This window comes from Bubalus kerabau, chromosome 16, assembly GCF_029407905.1.
Source record: "Bubalus kerabau isolate K-KA32 ecotype Philippines breed swamp buffalo chromosome 16, PCC_UOA_SB_1v2, whole genome shotgun sequence".
In the NCBI taxonomy this organism is placed as follows: domain Eukaryota; kingdom Metazoa; phylum Chordata; class Mammalia; order Artiodactyla; family Bovidae; genus Bubalus; species Bubalus kerabau.
In genome coordinates this window covers 7,233,814-7,255,622 of record NC_073639.1, presented here as the reverse complement: position 1 = coordinate 7,255,622, position 21,809 = coordinate 7,233,814, and the positions used below count along the sequence as shown (strand labels likewise).

Below are 21,809 nucleotides of genomic sequence, written 5' to 3'. Positions count from 1 at the left end.
TTCTTAGAAAAATTCAATCTTCCAAGTCTGAACCAGGAAGAAATAGAAATTATGAATAACCCAATTACAAGCACTGAAATGGAAGCTGTGATCAAAAGTCTCCCAAAAAACAAAAGCCCAGGACTAGATGGCTTCACAGGAGAATTCTATCAAACATTTAGAGAAGAGTTAATGCCTCTCCTTCTAAAACTCTTTCAAAAAACTGCAGACAAAGAAACACTTTCAAACTCATTCTATGAGGGTTAGACCCTGATACCAAAACCAGACAAAGACAACACAAAAAAAGAAAACTACAGGCCAATATCACTGATGAACACAGATGCAAAGATCTTCAGCAAAATTTTAGGAAACAGAATTCAGCAACATACCAAAAAGCCCATATACCATGATCAAGTTGTGTTTTTTCCAAGGATGCAAGGATTGTTTAATATATGAATATCAATCAGTGTGATACACCAGATTAACAATCACAATAGATGCAGAAAAATCCTTTGACAAAATTCAGCACCCTTTTATTATTAAAACTCTTCAAAAAATGGGCATAGAAGGAACCTACCTCCACATAGTAAAGGCCATATATGATAAGCCTACAACAAACATCATTCTCAATGGTGAAAACCTGAAAGGATTCCCCCTAAGATCGGGAACAAGACAAGGGTGTCCACTTTGACCACTATTATTCAACATAGTTTTGGAAGTCCTAGCTATAACAATTAGAGAATAAAAAGAAATAAAAGGAATCCAGATTGGAAAAGAAGAAGCAAAGCTTTCACTGTTTGTAGATGACATGATACTGTACATAGAAAACCCTAAAGATACTATTAGAAAATTCTAGAGCTAATCAGTGAATTTAGCAAAGTTGCAGGATACAAAAACAATATACAGTAATCACTTGCATTTCTATATATTAACAATGAAAAATCAGAAAGAGAAATTAAGGACTCAATCCCATTCACCATTGCAATACAAAGAATAAAATATCTAGGAATGAACTTACCTAAGGAGACAAAAGGGTCTTCCCAGTAGCTCAAATGGTAAAGAATCTGCCTGCAACACAGGAGACCCGGGTTCGATCCCTGGGTCAGGAAAATCCTCTGGAGAAGGGAATGGCACTCTACTCCAGTATTCTTGCCTGGAGAATCCCATGGACAGAGGTACCTGGCAGGCTACAGTCTGTGGGATCGCAAAGAGTTGGATACGACTGAGCAACTAACACTACTACTACTAAGAAGAAAAAAGAAACAGAAAATTATAAGATTGATGAAAGAAATCAAAGACGACATAAACAGATGGAGAGATATTCCATGTTCCTGGGTAGGAAGAACCAATATTGTGAAAATGACTACACTATCACATGCAATCTATTACCAATGGCATTTTTCACAGAACTAGAACAAAAATTTTCACAATTCATATGGAAACACAAAAGACCCCAAATAGCCAAAGCAGTCTTGAGAAAGAAGAATGGAGCTGGAGAAATCAACCTTCCTGACTTCAGATTATACTACAAAGCTACATTCATCAAGCCAGTATGATACTTGCACAAAACCAGAAATATAGACCAATGGAACAAGATAGAAAGCCCAGAAATAAACCCACACACCTAGGGGAAAATTATTTTTGACAATGGAGGCAAGAATATACAATGGGACAAAGACAGCCTTTTCAATAAATGGTGCTGGGAAAATTGGACAGCTACATGTAAAAGAATGAAATTAGAACACTTCCTATCATCATACACAAAGATAAACTCAAAATGGATTAAACACCTAAATGTAAGAGCAGAAACTATAAAGCTCTTTTAGGAAAACATAGGCAGAACACTCAATGATATAAATCAAAGCAAGATTCTCTACTCACCTCCTTGAGTAATGGAAATAAAAACAAAAATAAACAAGTGGGACTTGATCAAACTTAAAAGCTTACAGCAAAGGAAACTATAAGCAAGGTGAAAAGAAAACCCTCAGAATGGGAGAAAATAATAGCAATGGAAACAACTGACAAAGGATTAATTTCCAAAATATATAAGCAGCTCACACAACTCAATACCAGAAAAACAAACAACCCAATCCAAAGGTGGGAAAAAGACCTAAGCAGACATTTCTCCAAAGAAGACATACAGATGGCTAACAAACGCATGAAAGGATGCTCAACATCATTCATTATTAGAGAAACGCAAATCAAAACTACAATGAGATATCACCTTACACTGATCAGAATGGCCATCATCAAAAAGTCTACAAACAATAAATGCTGGAGAGGTGGAAATGTGGAGTAAAAGGAACACTTTTGCACTGTTGGTGAGAATGTAAATTGATACAGTCACTATGGAAGACAGTATGGAGATTCCTTTAAAAGCTAGGAATAAAACCACCATCGGTTCATTTCAGTCACTCAGTTGTGTCTGACTCTTTGCGACCCCATGAATCGCAGCACACCAGGCCTCCCTGTCCATCATCAGAATTTCCCACCTAGGCATATACCCTGAGGAAACAGACACATGTATCCCATTGTTCATTGTGGCACTATTTACAATAGCTCTTAGAACATGGAAGAAACCTAGATGTCCATCGACAGATGAATGGATAAAGAAGTTGTGGTACATATACACAATGGAATATTAGCCATAAAAAGGAACTCATTTGAATCAGTTCTAATGAGGTGGATGAACCTCAAGCCTATTATACACAGCGAAGTAAATTAGAAAAAGAAAGATAAATATCATATATTAACAGATATATATGGAATCTAGAAAAATGATACTGAAGAATTTATTTGCAGGGCAGCACTGGAGAAACAGACATAGAGAATAGACTTATGGACATGGTGAGAGGGGAGGAGAGGGTGGGATGTATAGAGAGAGTAACATGGAAACTTACATTGCCATAAGTGGAATCAATAGCCAATGGGAAATTACTATATGTCTCAGGAAACTCAAACAGGGGCTCTGTATCGACCTAGAGGGGTGGGATGGGGAGGGAGATGGGAGGGAGGTTCAAAAGGGAGGGATGTATGTATACCTATGGCTGATTCACGTTGAGGTTTGACAGAAAACAAAATTCTGTAAAGCAATCATCCTTCAATTAAAAAATAAATAAATTTTTAAAAATGGCCTCATTTGAGTTTGAGTCAGGTTTCTCATCAAATGAGCTTTTAAACATTTCCATCTTGAGAGCTTTCAGATCTACAGACAAAAGACTGGGGATCTTTGTTACTCAGATGCAGATGCACTGTGAGCACTGAATGGAGGGAAGACTCGGGACCCTTGAGACAGGTCCTCACAAACAAAAAGGCTCTTTCAACCCAGTGGGCATACAGTCCTGAGACTCGAGAAGCCCTTTTTAATCGGGAGATGTGGTCCCTGAGACATCTGGGGAGTGAGGAGGACTCACTATGGTCCCTCCCAAAGGGGTTCAAGGGCAGTCTCTTTTCAGATTCCAAATCAGAATCCAGTCACCACGGCCAATCCAATCACTTTCTTGCTCTCCTTCAGCACCTTTTCCATTAAAGTCTGTCTCTTGCTCTTGTCCGTGGAGCATTCCCAGCTACTTCTGGTTGAATGCTTCCTCATTTGAATCAAGTTTTGTTCAAATAAATTCTTAAAAGTTAAAAGAAAAAGATTAAAAAACAGATATTTCAAGTTAAAATAACATCCTATAAAATATAACAACATTTTTAAAAAGTCTCTCACATTTTAGGATGCATGTCTTGGAGGGAGAGGGAGAAAATGGGAAAAATCTAACGAAAAGCCTTGATGGAGAGATTCATGGAGCTTGATTTAAATGCTAAGGAGGATAGACTTTATTCTGCACATCTGTAGATTCAGTAAAAAATGTGGTGTGCACAGCTTGAATACATATTAATAAATATGTTAATAATTTATTAATTTTATTATTAAATAATTTATTATTTATTAAATTTATTAATAAATTATGCATTCATTTACTGTCTGTATTATTTATGTTAAAAAACAACACATTCATAAGGATGAAATTAAAAGTTGTCACATTTTCCTCCTAAACCCCCACTTGGGACATTATTGCCATCATGAATGAAGGGACACGATCAAATCTAGGTTTAAGAAAAAGATACCTGAGGTGGCAATAAAAAGGTGCATCTTAAAAGTAAACAAAGAGGTTTCTTAGTCAAAAAGTTATGAAAATGGTGAATTAACCAAGTCAAATACATTCTCTGACCCTGGATTTCTCACAGAACCTTCCAAAGGCATGTTTCTATGGGATGGGGTGAGTTCTAACGTGTTTTCCACTCTTATTTACCACAGAACTCTCAGTGGAAGGAGCATCTCAGGAGGCAATAATGCCATAGAACATAGGTGGGGAAAGCTCATCTAAGCTTACTTTCTCTATCTCCTCAAGTGTTCACCTCCTAATCCTCTGAAACTAAAGTTCTATCTAGATCCTCAAGACTGCCCTGATCGTGCAATCTCTGAGAGACTCTGTCCAGAATTGCCCAAATAAGCTGCTTCCAGATTCCTGGCCCTTAGAAACTGCATGACATATTAAATGTGTATTATTTAACCTGTAGTACAACTTCAATAGACAACATTTATCATGAACATATATAATAGTGAAGGGCTGAAAGTGGAGATTGAAAAAGTTGGCTTAAAGCTCAACATTCAAAAAACTAAGAATCATGGCATCTGGTCCCATCACTTCATGGGAAATAGATGGGGAAACAGTGGAAAAAGTGTCAGACTTTATTTTTGGGGGCTCCAAAATCACTGCACATAGTGACTGAAGCCATGAAATTAAAAAATGCTTACTCCTTGGAAGGAAAGTTATGACTAACCTAGACAGCATATTCAAAAGCAGAGACATTACTTTGCCAACAAAGGTCCATCTAGTCAAGGCTATGGTTTTTCCTGTGGTCATGTATGGATGTGAGAGTTGGACTGTGAAGAAGGCTGAGTGCCCAAGAATTGATGCTTTTGAACTGTGGTGTTGGAGAAGACTCTTGAGAGTCCCTTGGACTGCAAGGAGATCCAACCAGTCCATTCTGAAGGAGATCAGCCCTGGAATTTCTTTGAAGGAATGATGCTTAAGATGAAACTCCAGTACTTTGGCCACCTCATGCAAAGAGTTGACTCATTGGAAAAGACTCTGATGCTGGGAGGGATTGGGGGCAGGAGGAGAAGGGGACGACAGAGGACGAGATGGCTGGATGGCATCACTGACTTGATGGATGTGAGTTTGAGTGAACTCCGGGAGTTGGTGATGGACAGGGAGGCCTGGTGTGCTGTGTTTCATGGGGTCGCAAAGAGTCGGACACGACTGAGCGACTAAACTGAACTGAACTGAAGGCAATTTACTTTCCATATTGCTAGTCTGAGACAATCTTCCCCTAAGCCTGGAGTGGTGACACAGAGTTGAAATAGCTTTATCTCAGCTAAATGTGGGAATAACTTGTTACACAGCAATAGGTAACTGATACACCCCATAAAGTCTATGTATATTTAATTTTAATTTTTAATTTTGCCTTATCCTTTCTCTTTCCACCAACAAATTGTGATTCACTTTGATATAATTTTAATCATTTAAGTTTGAAAATTATGATAAGAGACTCTTAACCAATCTACCTGAATCTCAATTCTCTTAAGAAGGGCTCTGAAAGTTGGGAGTATTTGGGGAAAGCACCAGACTTGAAAGCATATAACACTGGGGACAGGAGGGTTGTCTGGGGCCATCAATGGATATGGAAAATGTCTGCTGTTTGTCTGTTTTGGCTACTGTCTACTCCCCATGCTCTGTGTTTGCCTCTGGGGCTCCTGAATAGTAGGATATTAGGATAATAGTAGGATATCAATCTTTCATATCTCTTAGCATTTTCTGGGCTCTTCTTTCCCTTGCCAGTGCATTAGAGTCTATAGTTCATAACTCAATGAGCAAAGGTGAAGTGAACTGAAGGTCCAGTTTGTTAAGAAAAAAACAAAACAAAACAAAACAAAACAGTGAGCCATGGTGTCACCAGAGCCAAGAAAAGCAGTGTTCAAAGAATAATTTCAAGTCCTTTGAGAAGCTAAACAAAATGAAAATATAGAAATAATCTGAGGATGTGTCAGGGTGTAAATCACACTCATAAAAGCAGTTTTATTAGAGGGGAGGGATGGAAAGAAGGATCAAAGAAAGACTGAAAAGTGAGGAAACAGACAACTATTTTAAGTAACTGTACTGTGGGCTTCCCAGCTGGTGCTAGTGGTAAAGAACTCACCTGCCAATGCAGGAGACAAAAGAGACTCAGATTCCAAGCCTGAGTCAGGAAGATCCCCTGGAGAAGGAAATGGCAACCCACTTCAGTATTCTTGCCTGGAGAATCTCATGGACAGAGGAGCCTGGTAGTCTACAGAGGGTCTCACAGAGTCAGACACTACTGAAGCAACTTAGCACGCACACACTGTGAAAGATAGAAGAGGAAGAAAATGGTTTTCTCAAAAAGTACATGAAACTAAAAGAAGGCTTTTTTCAAAAGATAGAAACCATTATTATGCCTTGTATGCTTACGAGAGATATTCAGTTGAATTTGAGAAAATCATTATAGAAGTGAAATTCTTAAGCCAGCTGGAACGGTTGGGAGCCTGATCAGCAGAGGGACTTGCTTTCGATGCAAACAGGGAAATCTGTACTATGCTAACAGGAAATAGAGCAAAAGATGTGAGCTGATAGCTGGCAGAAAGGTAAGGTCTCTCTCAAGCACGTATGTTATTTTTCTCCATGTCCAGCTGCTTAGGCAAGTACAGAAAAGGCAGAGTTAGGTTGATATAGGGCTGGGGTTTTACTTGAAAAGTTCTATGGAGCAACAGAACTAAAGGGAATTCACAGCTGAGTGACTTTAAACTAGTGATCTGAACAGGAGAAGAGTTATCTATGGGTATGGAGATGCTATATGAGTGAAGAGAAAGATTAGAATGTCTATCAGAATACTGCATGCTTGAAATCAAGGTTTCAGAGGTTGGAAACTTGAAAGTCAAGGAGCTGAGAGGTTTTTGGGGTCGGATTGTTAAAAACAAAATGGACAGTAACGTTTCCAGGAGGGAACAACAGTAGAGAGGAAAACTGAGTAAGATGTAAAAGTCCTTGGTGACAAAGAGGTTTGGAACACGACAGCAGCAACAAACAGTGTCCGTGGTGTAGTCTGACAACGTAAACTTCAAAAAGATTTAGTGTTGAAGAATGAAAGGGATAGGAATGATTTGATGCTGTAGTGGGAGACAGGAGGGCACCTGCCTCAGCACCTTAATCCTGGCTTGTGATTAGTGGAATATAGCTTCTCTGAGAGAGCAGGGAGGAGGCAGTATCCTTGAGGGATGCCTGTTTTGACCAGAGCAAGAAGATGAAGGAGCTGTCAGAGATCAGACTGAGAGCATAACGGAATTTGCTAAATGACGGGCCAGGAGTTCCAGAGCGTGTGGTAGAAGACTGGTCTGAGTTAAAGGGTGAACAGAGAATGAGTAGGAGTCTGGTCTGAACTAAAGGGAGAACAGAACAGCATGGAGATGAGAAGACAGATGATGGATGGCTGGGAGGCTTAAACTTCTAGAGATAAGAATGAGGTAAATTGGTATTTAAGACATTTTGAGATGAATCCTGGTACTGTATTAAACAATGGCAGGCAAGCATTTTGAGATATGATTCAGACAACTGAGCTAGAAAATGTGGGCAACTGAGCAGTGATTTATTCCTGAAATCAAGAAGGGGTGGTGATCAATGAAATATATGACAAGAATAAACACTTGGAAAATGAGATAATACAATCTGTCAAAATTAAAATGAGCATGTCCTAAGTTTCAGTCATGCAGAATGAATGAATTCAGGAGATCTAATGCACAGCATGATGATTATAGTTAATAATACTGTATTGTATAGTATACTTGAAATTTGCTGAGAGTCTATCTTAAGGGTTCTCACCACTCACTATGTTTGATGACGGATCTGTTAATTATCTTAATTGTGGCCATCACTTCATAATGTATACATATAATCAAAAACACCATGCTGTATACTTTAAATATATATGATTTCAATTTATTAATTGCATGTCAATAGAGCTGAGGGAAAAGGGAAAAAAATGAGTATGCCCTTTTACTCAGCAAGTTTGCTTCTAGAGATTTATTTGCTTTTCACACAAAGTCTGTAGTACAACTTCAATAGTCAATATTTATCATGAATATATATAATGGTGAAGGGCTAAGTCAATTTACTTTCTGTATTGCTAGTCTGAGACAACCATCCCCTAAGCCTGGAGTGGTGAGATAGAGTTGAAATAGCTTTATCTCAGACACATATTTCAGCTACAGTATTTGAGATGTCAAAAAAACAGAGATAGAATATTAATAAACATACACACCAAAAAAAGAAACATTCATTGCTAACAGTGAATTCTAAAAGGAAACAGGAGTTAGATATAAATATGGAATAATTCAATTACTGTGAAAAATCACTTGACTTGTAGTATAATCCAATTACTTATTTTCATTACGTAATTTTATAGCATCCTCCTGACTTCTGTGTACAAGGTAAATAGCCACAACTGTAGCAGAAAAAAATGGCCTATTTCAGAAGTACTATGGGTAGAATAGAGGAAGTGATTGAGTTAAAAAATAGTGACAGTCATCATAGGGATAAACAGAGAAGAAGCCCAGAACATCCAGGTATAATAAAAATTCTTCTACTAATGAATAGATATCTCTTAGCAATAACAGGCAAATGGGTTCTCAGCAATTTCTTCCAAAGAGATTTCAGGACATATATTAGAAAGAGAAAGGATCAGAGGAAAAACTATAGATTACCAAGGCAATTCTGTACAGTTAAAGGCCTTTGGCAAGGTGCAGTTCATTGTTTTAAATAAATTCATTATTGCCCAGAATCCAACATCTTAGATTAAAATATCTTGCCTGAGTTCATTAATTTTTCAGATCCAAGCTAGATGGCTTTTATGGGACAGTCTACTAAGTCATTATCAACCTTGATATCTTCATCTTTACCAACTGTTTTGATTAATAACTTGTGCTGTGGGCAGATATTGCAGAGTGATGATGACAGATGAAGATACACCCTACAGATACACACAGTTCATCTCAGAAGAAACTGACAAAGATTACACTGACAGCAGAGTAAATACTTCACACCGAAGTGCACACGCGCGTGCACACACACACACACACACACGCTGCCTGCTCATATATATTCTGAGGCAAACACAAGGAAAATTGGAGGCAGTTTTAGGTCCAAACAAGGTGAAATTAGGAAGCTGTTTAAAGGCTATGATTTGGAGGTGAGGGAAGACTCTTCTAAAATTTGTCTTTAAAAATATATCAGCAGGTCTGCCCCCAAGAGGACCTGCTTCCAGGCGAGTTAAGTGTGCAGCTCCCTCAGGGGTCCCTTGCCATTGCAGACACATGTGATGGACAAGAAGGAGAGAATGGCCACCAAGATGGAGAAGGTGTCCAGGTGCTGAGGAAGGAGGAGACTCTGAGGCTCTGATAGCCCATTTTTAGATGCTAGATGCTAGAAAGACTCATATAGTAGAAATATCATAATCCCCCACTCAGCAGTGTTGAACGTATTGTTCTCTGCTCATCCCAAGGAAGATGAAATGACCCTATTCACCACACAGATCTCTGGGTCCTGCATTTGGCAATCAAGACCTGGGAGCAAGTCAAATCATCAGGAGGTCTTTTAGGTCAAGGCAATATCAGATGGGAGCCTGGAAGACACAGCTAACTCTTCTTGGTGGCTTCCATAACAGTACAAGAGACATCTGAGACAATGACATACATGCCTTTAACCCGGGCATGTTCACATAAGGAAGCTGCTGCCATGAGGGAATGGGGCCACTCCCAGGCCAGGCTGCCAAATGTCCATCACCCCTCAGGGGATGGTGATTGTCTGTGGAGGCTACTGGAAGACTTCAACAAGGGGGACCAACACATCCTGCATTCAAATAAAATCCAAGGAAGTCTAAGGAAAGAAGAAAAGGCAAATGGGTACAGACCTGGATTTCCCATCAGGGAAAAGAGCTCACTCACTCCAATAGTCAGTGTTTAGACAGGTGTGTCCTGAACTATCAGCCAATGCTCCTTGGGTGTTGGGGTGTCTGTGGTGAGGAAGAGAAAGAGAGCCTGACGGGTGTCTACTTTGTTTGACCTGTGCTTCGATGACACTGGGATGAACCACTGGTTTGTGGGACTGCTGAAGGGATCTGGGTCAGAGAAAAAAAAATGTAAAGTGAGGCAGAAAAAGAAGAAAGTGAAACCCAGTGATGTCTCTGGAGGTCCAGTGGTTAAAACTTCATCTTCCAATGCAGGGGGTATGGTGTTGATCCTTGGTTAGAGAGCTATGACGCCCCATGTCTTATAATCAAAAACCCAAAACAAAACAGAAGCAATATTGTAACAACTTTAATTTAAAAAAAGTGAAATGCAAAGGTGATAACAAGCAGGAAAGTGGGGAAGCATCATCCAGGAGCCCCGGGAGGGCTGAAAGTTGTGGATGCAGAGGATGAGATCATGATCACACTGAACAAGTGCCCCCTGTCCCAAGCAAAGGGAAGGAGGAAGAGAGTTCAGAAGAAGCCAGTGGCCTCTGATGGAGCCAGGTCCTCGCTTCCACATCATGCTGGCCCTGAAGCATGGGCTGCTCTAGGTTTATGGGGCTTGTTTGAAGCAGGTGACCACCAATTCACCCTCAGACTTGCACTTCCTTGGTCTCCACAAGATGGAAGAATGGAAGACAGTGGAGATAGATCCAAAAACAAAGAGCATCTGAAGTAGACTTGGAAGAGAAGGGGGATGAGATACAGGACTCCTTGGAAGAGAAGGGGGATGAGATACAGGGCTCAGAAGGAAGAGAAGGGGGATGAGATACAGGACTCAGAAGGAAGAAGTAAAGATGAGGAAGATGATGACAACAGAGAGGAAAGTGGGGAGGAGGGTGACTGCCCAGGACTGAGAAATACTGAGTGAATCTTGCTGGGGAACCTGGGACTTGACACAAAGGAGAAGAAAATGCTGAGAGCAGCCCACAAGCCATGGCAAAATCTTTCTCTGATGATTTAAGATGCTACAATGGGTCAGAAGTTAAACTGAGTAGTGAATTCCCTCCATACCTTTGAATGTTACTTCCAAGACATTGGAGCAAGACAAGGTAGCTGCAAAGATTTTATTTTGTGTATTCTGATACCTACCAGGGTTCTCGCCAGCCTTTTGATGTCCTTTCTGGGAAATGTCTGCACTGGCTGCATCTTCTTTTTCTGTATCCTGATATTTTGACATCTGGGGCCTTGATTGTCCTGGAGGGGCTGCCAGGATCAGGCAAGTGTGCCTTTCCAATGTAAACAACACTCTCAACTGCCTCCTGTACTGTCTCTCTACACTCCGGGCTGATCACCCCATAATCACCTGCTCTGCTAACTCCTCCATTGGCAGACAGATTCTTTATCACTAGGCTACCTGAGAAGCCCCATCACCTGCCCTAATCACCCCATAATCAACTGTCCTAATCACCCCCTAGCCAGGTACCAGGTGACTAGAGACAGCCTTTATGCCCCAAGCTACTGAAACTATTCAATCTAACCAATCTTAAGCCTGCTTATTCTGCCTCTCCCATTCCTTCCCTCTGAAACCACAACAAAGACCCTTGCCCAAAGTTTTCCTCTTTCCTCTGCTTCCTGATTGACCCCAGTGCCTTCCATTGTGCATACACTGTGTACACTCCCTCTCATAATGTGGCATGGCCCTCCTCTTGGGATCTGTGAGGATAATAAACTTTTTTTTCAATGGCAGCCATCTCCTTACTCATATATGAAGAATAATAAAATCTATATTAAGCCAGGAAGGGTGCAGACCAGGTGCCACCTATAACAGAGCTGGGCTTAGGATGTCACCTCAACAAGAGGATGAAGTCCCAACAGGAAGGATGTTTCTATCCCAACAAAACAAGAGTGTGTTGTGTGTTGTACTGTATTGGGAGGGTTTTCCATCTACAAAACAAAGAGTTTTTATAGAGGAATATCCTATACATACAACATTGGACAGAATTCTCACATACGCCATTGTCTATAACAAAATCCCATAGGGGGATGGCTTATAAACAATAGAACTTTATTTCTTACAGTTCTGGAGGCTGGAAGTCTGCGATTAGGGTGCCAACATGGCTGGTTTCTGGTGAAGCCCAAGACTTCTTGCTGTGTCCTCAGACAGCAGAGACGCCGAGGAGCTCTCTCGGGCTTCTTTCACAAGGGCACTAATTCCATTCAAGAGGGCTCCACCTCCATGACCTAATCACTTTCCAAAGGCTCCATCTCTTAATATCACCTTGGGTTTTAGGATTTCAAAATATGCACTTGAGGGGAACACAAACATATAGACCGTAGCTATCTTGAACTTGAAGAATGTCTCTTCTTTGATTTCTAAAAACTAGCAAAAGCTGCTATATGGTCTTACACACTTTCTTAGTTATCCTGAAAATCAAATACCTTTTATAGCTGGAGAAAGGAAGTGTCTCTTTTGTTCAGTCTGGGAAAGCTCTATGGAGGGATGGTGTGGTTAAAGAGGAACTTGAATGTTGCAATAGAGATTGGTGAGCTGAGAGGGAAAGAGCATTCTTCATAGAGTAAGTGTGTAGAGTAGGGTTCAATATGGAAGCAGAAAGAAATAGGCAAGGAGGTTTAAATTAAATATCTAGATCGATTTTTTTTTTTATTCTACTGCCAATGTTCCTAATTGATGCACTCCTTTTTTTCGCAGTAAAAAATTTCTGGCATCAAGTGATCTTACTTCTCTTTAGATAACCAACGAATTAGAAACAGATGTCAACTACTGCAGCATTGGATTTAAACTGGTTATTTAGTCCTAGGATGCCTTTTACAACTGTCACAAAGTCTATTAATAATATATTTCTGAAGGCTTGGGTAAATATTTCTATATGCATATACTGAGGCTTAAATAATCACATAGACTTAATCTAAACTCCTCTGTCTACTATTGTTTTTGTTTTCCACTGCTTTTCTAACATAGAAGCAAAACATTCCTGAAACCACATATACAGGGGTTGGTAAAATCTAAACAAATAGACCATGGTACTTTTATTGAGTTAAATCACTTTCCTTCAAGTTAGTTTCTACATGAACGTTGTTGTTCATTGTTCAGTCACTAACTCGTGTCGGACTCTTTGAGACCCCGTGGACTGTAGCACATCAGGCCTCCCTGTCCCTCACTATCTCCTGGAGTTTGCCCAAGTTCATGTCCATTGAACCAGTGATGCTATCTAACCATCTCATCTTCTGCCACCCCCTTATCCTATCGCTTTCAATCTTTCCCAGCATCGGGTCTTTTCCAATGAGTCAGCTCTTCCCAGCAGGTGACCAAAGTATTGGAGCTTCAGCTTCAGCATCAGTCCTTCCAATGAACACTCAGGGTTAGTTTCCTTTAGGCTTGACTAGTTCTCCTCACATTCCAAGGGACTCTGAAGGGTCTTCTCTAGCACCACAATTCAAAAGCATCAATTCTTTGGCACACAGCCTTCTCTATGGTCTAACTCGTACATTCATACACGACTACTGGGCAAACCATAGCTTTGACTATATGGCTTTGTCAAGCAAAATGATGTCTCTGATTTTTAATATGCTGTTTGGGTTTATCATAGCTTTCTTTCCAAGGAGTAAGTGTCTTCTAATTTCATTGCTTGCAGTCACCATATGTGGTGACTTTGGAGCTAAAAAAACAAATCTGCCACTGTTGACACTTTTCCCCCATCTATTTGACATGATGCTATGGGACTGGATGCCTTGATCTTAGTTTTTTTTAATGTTGAGTTTTAACCCAGATTTTTCACTCTCCTCGTTCACCCTATCAAGAGGCACTTTTCACTTGCTGCCTCTAGAGTGGTATAATCTGTGATCTGGGGTTGTTGACATTTCTCACGGCAATCTTGATTCCAGCTTGTGATTCATAAAGCCCAGCATTTCACATGATAGAAGTTAAATAAGCAGGGTGACAATAGATAGCCTTGCTATACTCCTTTGCCAATTCTGAACCACTCAGTTATTCCATGCCCAGTTCACTTTGCTTCGTGACCTGCATACAGGATTCTCAGGGCACAGGTAAGATGGTGTTGGAGAAGACTCTTGAGAGTCCCCTGGACTGGAAGGAGATCAAACCAGTTAATCCTAAAGGAAATCAGTCCTGAATATTCATTGGAAGGACAGATGATGAAGCTGAAGCTCCAATACTTTGGCCACCTGATTCGAAGAACTGACTCATTGGAAAAGACCCTGATGCTGGGAAAGACTGAAAACAGGAGGAGAAGGGGATGCCAGAGATGAGATGGTTGGATGGCATCACTGAATCAATGGACATGAGTTTGAGAAAACTCCATGAGTTGGTGCTGGACATGGAAGCCTGGCGTGCTGTAGTCCATGGGGTTGCAAAGAGTCGGACATGACTGAGAGACTGAACTGAGGTAAGATGGTCTGGTATTCCCATTTCATTAAGAATTTTCCAATTTGTTGTGATACACACAGTCAAAAGATTTAGCATCATCAACAAGGCAGAAGTAGATGTTTTTCTAGAATTCCCTTGCTTACCCTATGATCCAGCCAATGTTGGCAATTTGATCCATGGCTCCTCTGCCTTTTCTAAACCTAGTTCATGGTTCATGCACTGCTGAAGCCTAGCTTGAAGGATTTTGAGCATAACTTACTAGCATGTGAAATGAGCACAGCTGCACAGTAGTTTGAACATTCTTTGGCATTGCCCTTTTTTATGATTGGAATGAAAACTGATCTTTTCTAGTCCTGTGGCTCCAGCTGAGTTTTTCAAATTTGCTGTATCACTTTAACAGCATCATCTTTTAGGATTTTAAATAATTCAGCCGGAATTCCATCATCTCCACTAGCTTTGTTCATAGTAATGGTTCCTAAGTCCCACTTGGCTTCACACTCTAAGATTTCTGGCTGTATATAAGTGACCACATTATTGTGGTGATCCAGTTCATAAAGACTTTTTTTGGTATAGTTCTTCTATGTATTTTTGCCACTTCTTCTTAATCTCTTCTGCTTCTATTAGGTCCTTGCCATTTCTGTCCTTTATTGTGCCCATCCTTGCATGAAATTTTGCCTTGATATCTCCAAATTTCTTGAAGAGATTTCTAGTCTTTCCCATTCTATTCTTGTCCTCTATTTCTTTGCATTGTTCAGTTAAGAAGGCCTTCTAATCTCTCCTTGCTGTTCTCTGTAACTCTGCATTCAGTTGGGTATATCTTTCCCTTCATCCTTGTCTTTGGCTTTTCTTCTTTTCTCAGGAATTCATAAAGACTTCTCAGACAACAAGTTTGCCTTCTTGCATTACTTTTTTTTTGGGGGGGTTGGTTTTGCTCACTGCCTCCTGTACAATGTTATGAACCTCCATCCATAGTTTTTCAGGCACTCTGTCTACCAGATGTAATACCTTGAATCTATTCATCACCTGCACTGTATAATAATAAGGGGTTTGATATAGGTCATACCTGAATGGCCTAGTGGTTTTCCCTACTTTCTTCAATTTAAGCCTGAATTTTGCAATAAGGAGCTCATGATCTGGATCACAGTCAGCACCAGCTATTATTTTTGCTGACTGTATAGAGCTTCTCCATCTTGGGCTGCAAAGAATGTAATCAGTTTGATTTCAGTATTGACCATATAATGATGTCTATGTGTAGAGTCATCTTTTGTGTTGTTGAAGGGGGCATTTGCTCTGACCAGGGGACTCTCTTGACAAAACTCTGTGTTAGCCTTGACCCTGCTTCATTTTGTACTCCATGGCCAAACTTGCCTGTTACTCCAGGTGTCTCTTGACTTCCTACTTTTGCATTCAATCCCCTATGATGAAAATACTTGTAATAAATTTAGACTCATTTGTTCCATCAATTCATGTCTTATGTAGGTAGCTTCTCCCAGTAATTTAAAAAATTAGACCAGAAAGGTATTAGCAGTACTGATCTACATAAGTGGGTATAAAGCAGATAAAAAAATTTAGGAAAGTCTCTAAAACAGACTATGTAAAGAGAATGCATAGAATAATGCATATAGAAGGCTATCTTTGCTGCACTGTAATGGAAAATTGAACAAGTTATACCTAAAATGTACTTTAAAATGTAGAATGATCAGGGACAACCAAAGCAATCTTGAAAATGGACAAAGCTAAAAAAATACATGATATCATGACATATTATAAAGCTAAATAACCAACAGAATATATAGCTAGTACAAAGGGAGACAAGTAAAAAAAACTAGGGTGTCCAGAAGTAGACACACACATATAATCACATGATTTACGGCAGAGGTGACAGTGCACACAGTGAGGGAAGACCGACCACTTCAGCAAATGGTGCTGGGCCAACCGAATATCCACACTGGGAACACATGAAGCTTCCTCCCACGAGACTGAAATAATAAGTGCAAAGGTTAAAACAATTAAATCTTTGAAAGAAAATATCTTAATGTCCTGTGCACTGTGCTAAGTCACTTCAGTCGTGTCCAACCCTTTGTGGCCCTATGGACCATGGCCTGCCAGTCTCCTCTGTCAAAGGTATTCTCCAGGCAAGAATACTGGAGTGGGTAGCCATTTCCTCCTCCAGAGGATCTTCCTGACCCAGGGATCTAACTCGAGTATCTGGCATTGCAGGCAGATTCTTTACAGTTTGAGCTACTAGGGAAGCCCTTAATGTCCCTAATATAAGCAAATACTTCTTAAAGGGGCAGAAAAAAGTACTGGCTGTAAAGGGAAACAAATGGATAAACTGAGTTACATTGGAATTAAGAATTATTATTCCTCAAAAAACTCCATTAAGGAAAAAAAGAGGCAAGTCACAGAATTGGAGAAAATACATGCATTAATGTATCTAACAAAGGGTTTGCATGCCAAAAAGGTAAAGAATTCATACAAATCAATAACAAAAGAAGTCAACAGTACAAGAGAAAATGGGTAAAGAATTAGACACTTCACAAAACCAGTTATAGAAACAGCCAATAAATATACAAAAAATAAATAAATTTTTTCATTTATAATTTTATAAATAAAATTTAAATATATTAATTCATTAGTTATCAAGGAAATGCACACCCCAATGTGACCACCACCATGCAGGTACAGAACTGCTATCACTAAAATGACACAAAACATCAAATGTTGGGGAGGATATGGAACAAATGAAGTTGGTGGGAGTATAAATTGGTAAAACTATTTTGAAAAGTTGTTTGATTTTCTGATGATGTAGTAATTCCATGCTAAATATATGCCCAATACAAATGCTTACATTTGTTCAATAAATTACATGTATAACAGTGAATAGAAATCCCACCTGCCAAAGCCTAAAATGGATTCCATCAATTACAAAACAGATAAAAACTATTGTAAATTCACATAAAAGAATACTATAAACCAATGAGAATGAATGAACTACTGCTACATACAATCGCATGAGTGATGCTCACAAATAATATCCTGCAAAAGAAACAATAAAAACACATACGGTATGAAATCATTCACTGAAAGCTTAAAAACAAGTAATGTTTGGTGGTAGAAATCAATAGAGATTATCCTTAAAGGATAGGATGGATGGTCACAATAAGGGGCCAAGAGAGGGGCTTCTATGCATATGCTTCCATTTTGCAAAAAATCCATTGAGCTTTACAGTTAACGATTTGTGCAATGTTCTGTATGTACTTTATGTGTTAGCTTAAAAGTTTACCTGAAAAAGATATAAAAGCCAAATCAAAAGTGCCCCTATAGATCTTAGGGTTTCCCTGGTGGCTCAGAAGATGGTCAAGGGAACGGCTACCCACTCCAGTATTCTTGCCTAGAGAATTCCATGGACTGTATAGTCCGTGTGATCGCAGTGAGTCGGACACGACTGAGCGACTTTCACTTTCACTTTAGAAAGGAACAAGTCAGCAATGTATGTACTGTGCTGTGCTTCAGTCACTCAGTCATGTCCAATTCTTTGTGACCCTGTGGACTGTAGCCCTCCAGGTACCTCTATCCACAGGGATTTTCCAGGCAAGAATACCGGAGTAGGTTGTCATGACTTCCTCCAGAGGATATTCCTCCTGGGTCTTCCCAACCCAGGAATCGAAACCAGGTCTCCTGCCTTGCAGGCAGATTCTTTACTGTCTGAGTCACCAGAGTAGCCCAATAATACTGGAGTGGGTTGCCTATCCCTTCTTCTGGGTTGGCTTCTACCCAACCCAGAAATTGAACTGGACCCTCCTGCATTGCTGGTGGATTCTTTACCAGAGCAATGAATGAAACACATCAAACATACCAAAAAAAAATCAAGAATTTATAATCAAAGTAAGAAAAAAATCATCAGTAATGTTTGAAGATAGTAAATGCATCGACTCATTATTTAAAAAACTGGTAAAATAAAGTGAAATAATCAAGCATTATCCTGCCTTTCTTGAAGAATTATACTTCAGGCCAATCAAATAGTTGATGAGAGAACATTCTTCTTAACTCAAGAATTTCAGATAATAAATGCAAAAAATAACAGAATTCAAAACTCGCCCCACTGAAACCCCTAGTGAAATAATGGCACGTGCCTGCTGATGCAATAAGAAGCACAGAGCACCACCTGAATAAAGCCAAAATTCATCAGTCTCTAGCTCAAAATGCCATTTTATAGAAACTGTGATAAAAGAAAAAATTAAATGAATCTCAATGATGCAATCAACCTTATTTAGAATATGGAAATTTTATAGGCCAATTGATCAGATTTTTTCCAAAAATAACTACTGTAGGAGAAAAGGTAGGGGGGAATAGGTGGAGGGCTGACTGTTACATGTTGAAATTTAAGGAATATAGCAATCAAATTCATTTGTGGACTAATTTGGATCTTAATTAAAACATGCCAATTATTAAAAGTTTGTAATCTTTTTTGTAATCCAGTAAATTTTAAATGGAATATACATTAGATAAAGAATTGCTGCGAATGTACTGTAGTGTAGTTGTGTTTTTAAAAGTCATTATTCATTAGGGCTATTACTGAATTATTTACAAATGAAATAATATGTCTGGTGTCTGCTTCCAAACACTCCAGCAAAGGAAAGACGTAGTGATTTATGAAACAAGATTGGCCAGTTGTTGATTTTTAATCCTTGGTACTCTCAAATGCACACACAGTGGTTCACTTTTGAGTGTATGTAAAATTTCACAGATAAAGACTTACCCCATCCTTAGCTTTCACCAAGAGATCATAGGTGGCTGGATCTCTTTCCCTGTCAGTGTCTTGAGAAACACAGATGCGCCCATCATGTGGGTCTATCTGAAATGCTTGAGGTGCTTCGTAGCTTTGGAATCCAGCATAAAGAAAATACTCAACAAAGCCATAGAGTCCTGCATCTGCATCGGAGGCTTTTACCTAGGAGACAGAAGGTTGATCAGTGAGGAAAGAGGAATGTCAGCATGACCTTTCAATGGACTACAAATTACCATCCTAATGTGCACAACCAAGTGGTCCAAATAGCTATTCACAAAGTGTTGTTCAGTCACTCAGTCTTGTTCAACTCTTTGTGACCCCATGGACCACAGCATGCCAGGCTTCCCTGTGCTTCACCATTTCCTGGAGCTTGCTCAAACTCATGTCCATTGAGTCGGTGATGCCATCCAACCATCTCGTCCTCTGTTGTCCCCTTCTCTTCCTGCCTTCAATCTTTCCCAGCATCAGGGTCTTTTCTAATGAGCCAGCTCTTCACATCAGGTGGCCAAAATGTAGGCTTGGTTTTCTCTCTCTTCTCTTATGTTCTGTGACAATACACCTTCACTCTCTCCCTCCCTTTTTAAGGTCTCCTTTTCAGTCTCCTTTGCCCATTCCTGTACTTTTATGTCCTCTCTGAAAGTTTGAGTTTCTTGGTCCATTTGCCTTCTTATTCCACTCACTATGCCTAAATGATCTCATCCAATCTCAAGGGTTTAAATCTAGATGCTCACCACCTGATAACTTGTGGATTCCCACTCATTCTCAAACCCTTCAAGTGATGAGCTTACCACTTACCTTCACCCTTTCACAGCAACAAAGACAAAGAAATCAGGCACAACTACTAGTATCCAATGCAGTTAACAGGATTCACCTTGGAGCATGAGATTTGACTTTCCTAGGACAGATTTCCTTCCGGGGGTAATGCCCCCACTAGGGCCCCAAACAGTCATGCAGACTGAACACTACACAGAGATGCCTTGCCCAGGGGGCATGTGGGGGTGAGATCCAGCCTGTGTTCTGCTGGCCAACAGGTGCACTGACATGGAGCTGAAACTGCCCAGAAGAAAGGGCACCTTTCTCTTTAACCAGAGTATGATTTATGCTAGTAGTGATCATATGCCCGGTAGAAAAGAGAAAGCAATCAGAATTATGAAAGCACTTAACTTATTTATACTAACCATTAGAGTATACAGTTAGAAATACAACAGGCTATTAACAGAATTCAAAATATTCTTTCACTCATAGGCTTGGTGTAATTCTTTTGATATGCAACCCAATTAACTAGTGATAACAAACATCTAGATAGCACTGACAATAAAAGAAGCACTTGAAGGGAAGATCAACCAAAGGAGGAGGAAGAGGAAGAAGGAGAAAGAAAAAAAGAATAAGAACTATATGTTACAGAACACGTACTATATATATATATATATATATAGACACAGAACACAGCTAAAAAAGGTTAAAACTAGGATTCAAATTCAGGCAATTGAACAGCAGACTACACGCTACTAAAGACCATGCAATCCTGCCTCTCAAGTATCACCCCTTGTCATTTCATCACTTTATCCTTTATTTACTGAAAAATACTCCTCAAATCCCCTAACCTTCATTCAGTACAGAAGTTGCTAGATGATGCGTAACATCATATGAAGTTTCCTTCATAAGCATGTGGCTCTCTCACCAGAGGATCATTAACATGAAGAAAGGCAGCTGACAGTGACGCCTGTGCTCTTGACGTCTTAGCTGGCCCTTCTATTCCCCATGGCCAAACCCCAACTGAGTTCCAAAACACATAAAAATAGAGTGATGACCACTGGAAATAGGAGAATTAAGCAGGTCAATTCAGCAAGTCCAATGTCCAACTAAAAGACATTCCAAAATAAGACAGTAGAGGACAGAGACAATGAAAGAAAGGAGCAGCCCTTCTTTGGTTCAGAGGACGTGTTCTGGGGAGGCCCCCAAAGCCACTATGACAGGGGAGGAGAGAGTGGAAGACACACTCTGGTTTTTAGCTTCCTCAGCCCCTAAGTTAGGTTCAGCTCACATTTCACTGGACAGTTTGTTACATGGTCCCAACCTAACTCAGAAGGAGACTGGGAAAAGCTGATGATTGCCCAGGCATTTGGTGAATGCAGTCTAGGCCTCACATGCCCGTGTCTCTATATGAAGACATGCATATGAGACTATGTAAGTCACCGAGTGGCCTCTCTATGTAGTAAAATTTAAGCAAGCAGAAAGCATACCCTAAGCAGTTTCCACAGTGTCATCTCACTACTGATTTCGTTTTGGCAGTTCTACATATTTCTGTCAGGCTTTTTGGAGGGAGGTAAAATAGAAGACAATTAATCACCCATATTTTTAGTAGACCTACTGCTCTCATTTAAACTCTATATTTAAAAAAAAAAAAACAGTCTATCTTTCATCAGTACAATATACAATAGAAGCTAAACCTTAATTATGGTGTTTCCCAAATGAAATTCCACCCCAATAACACACTCAATAAGCACAAGTTCTCATAAATCTGCCTCTTCATCCTATTCAGTCTTGACCGTGTAACTGCAA

The 21,809-nt window shown here is 39.7% G+C and overlaps 1 protein-coding gene across 1 annotated transcript in view; it reads right to left on the bottom strand.

Moving 5' to 3' along the window:
• Positions 1–21,809, bottom strand: part of LOC129630296 (protocadherin-23-like) — a 200,672-nt gene that overhangs the window by 160,877 nt on the left and 17,986 nt on the right. The window contains exons 3-5 of the mRNA XM_055550800.1: positions 19,605–19,691; positions 19,218–19,409; positions 998–1,173 (exon numbers count right to left, since the gene is read on the bottom strand). Of these exons, the coding sequence (XP_055406775.1) occupies positions 998–1,173; positions 19,218–19,409; positions 19,605–19,691 (455 nt within the window). The remainder of the gene's footprint in view (positions 1–997; positions 1,174–19,217; positions 19,410–19,604; positions 19,692–21,809) is intronic.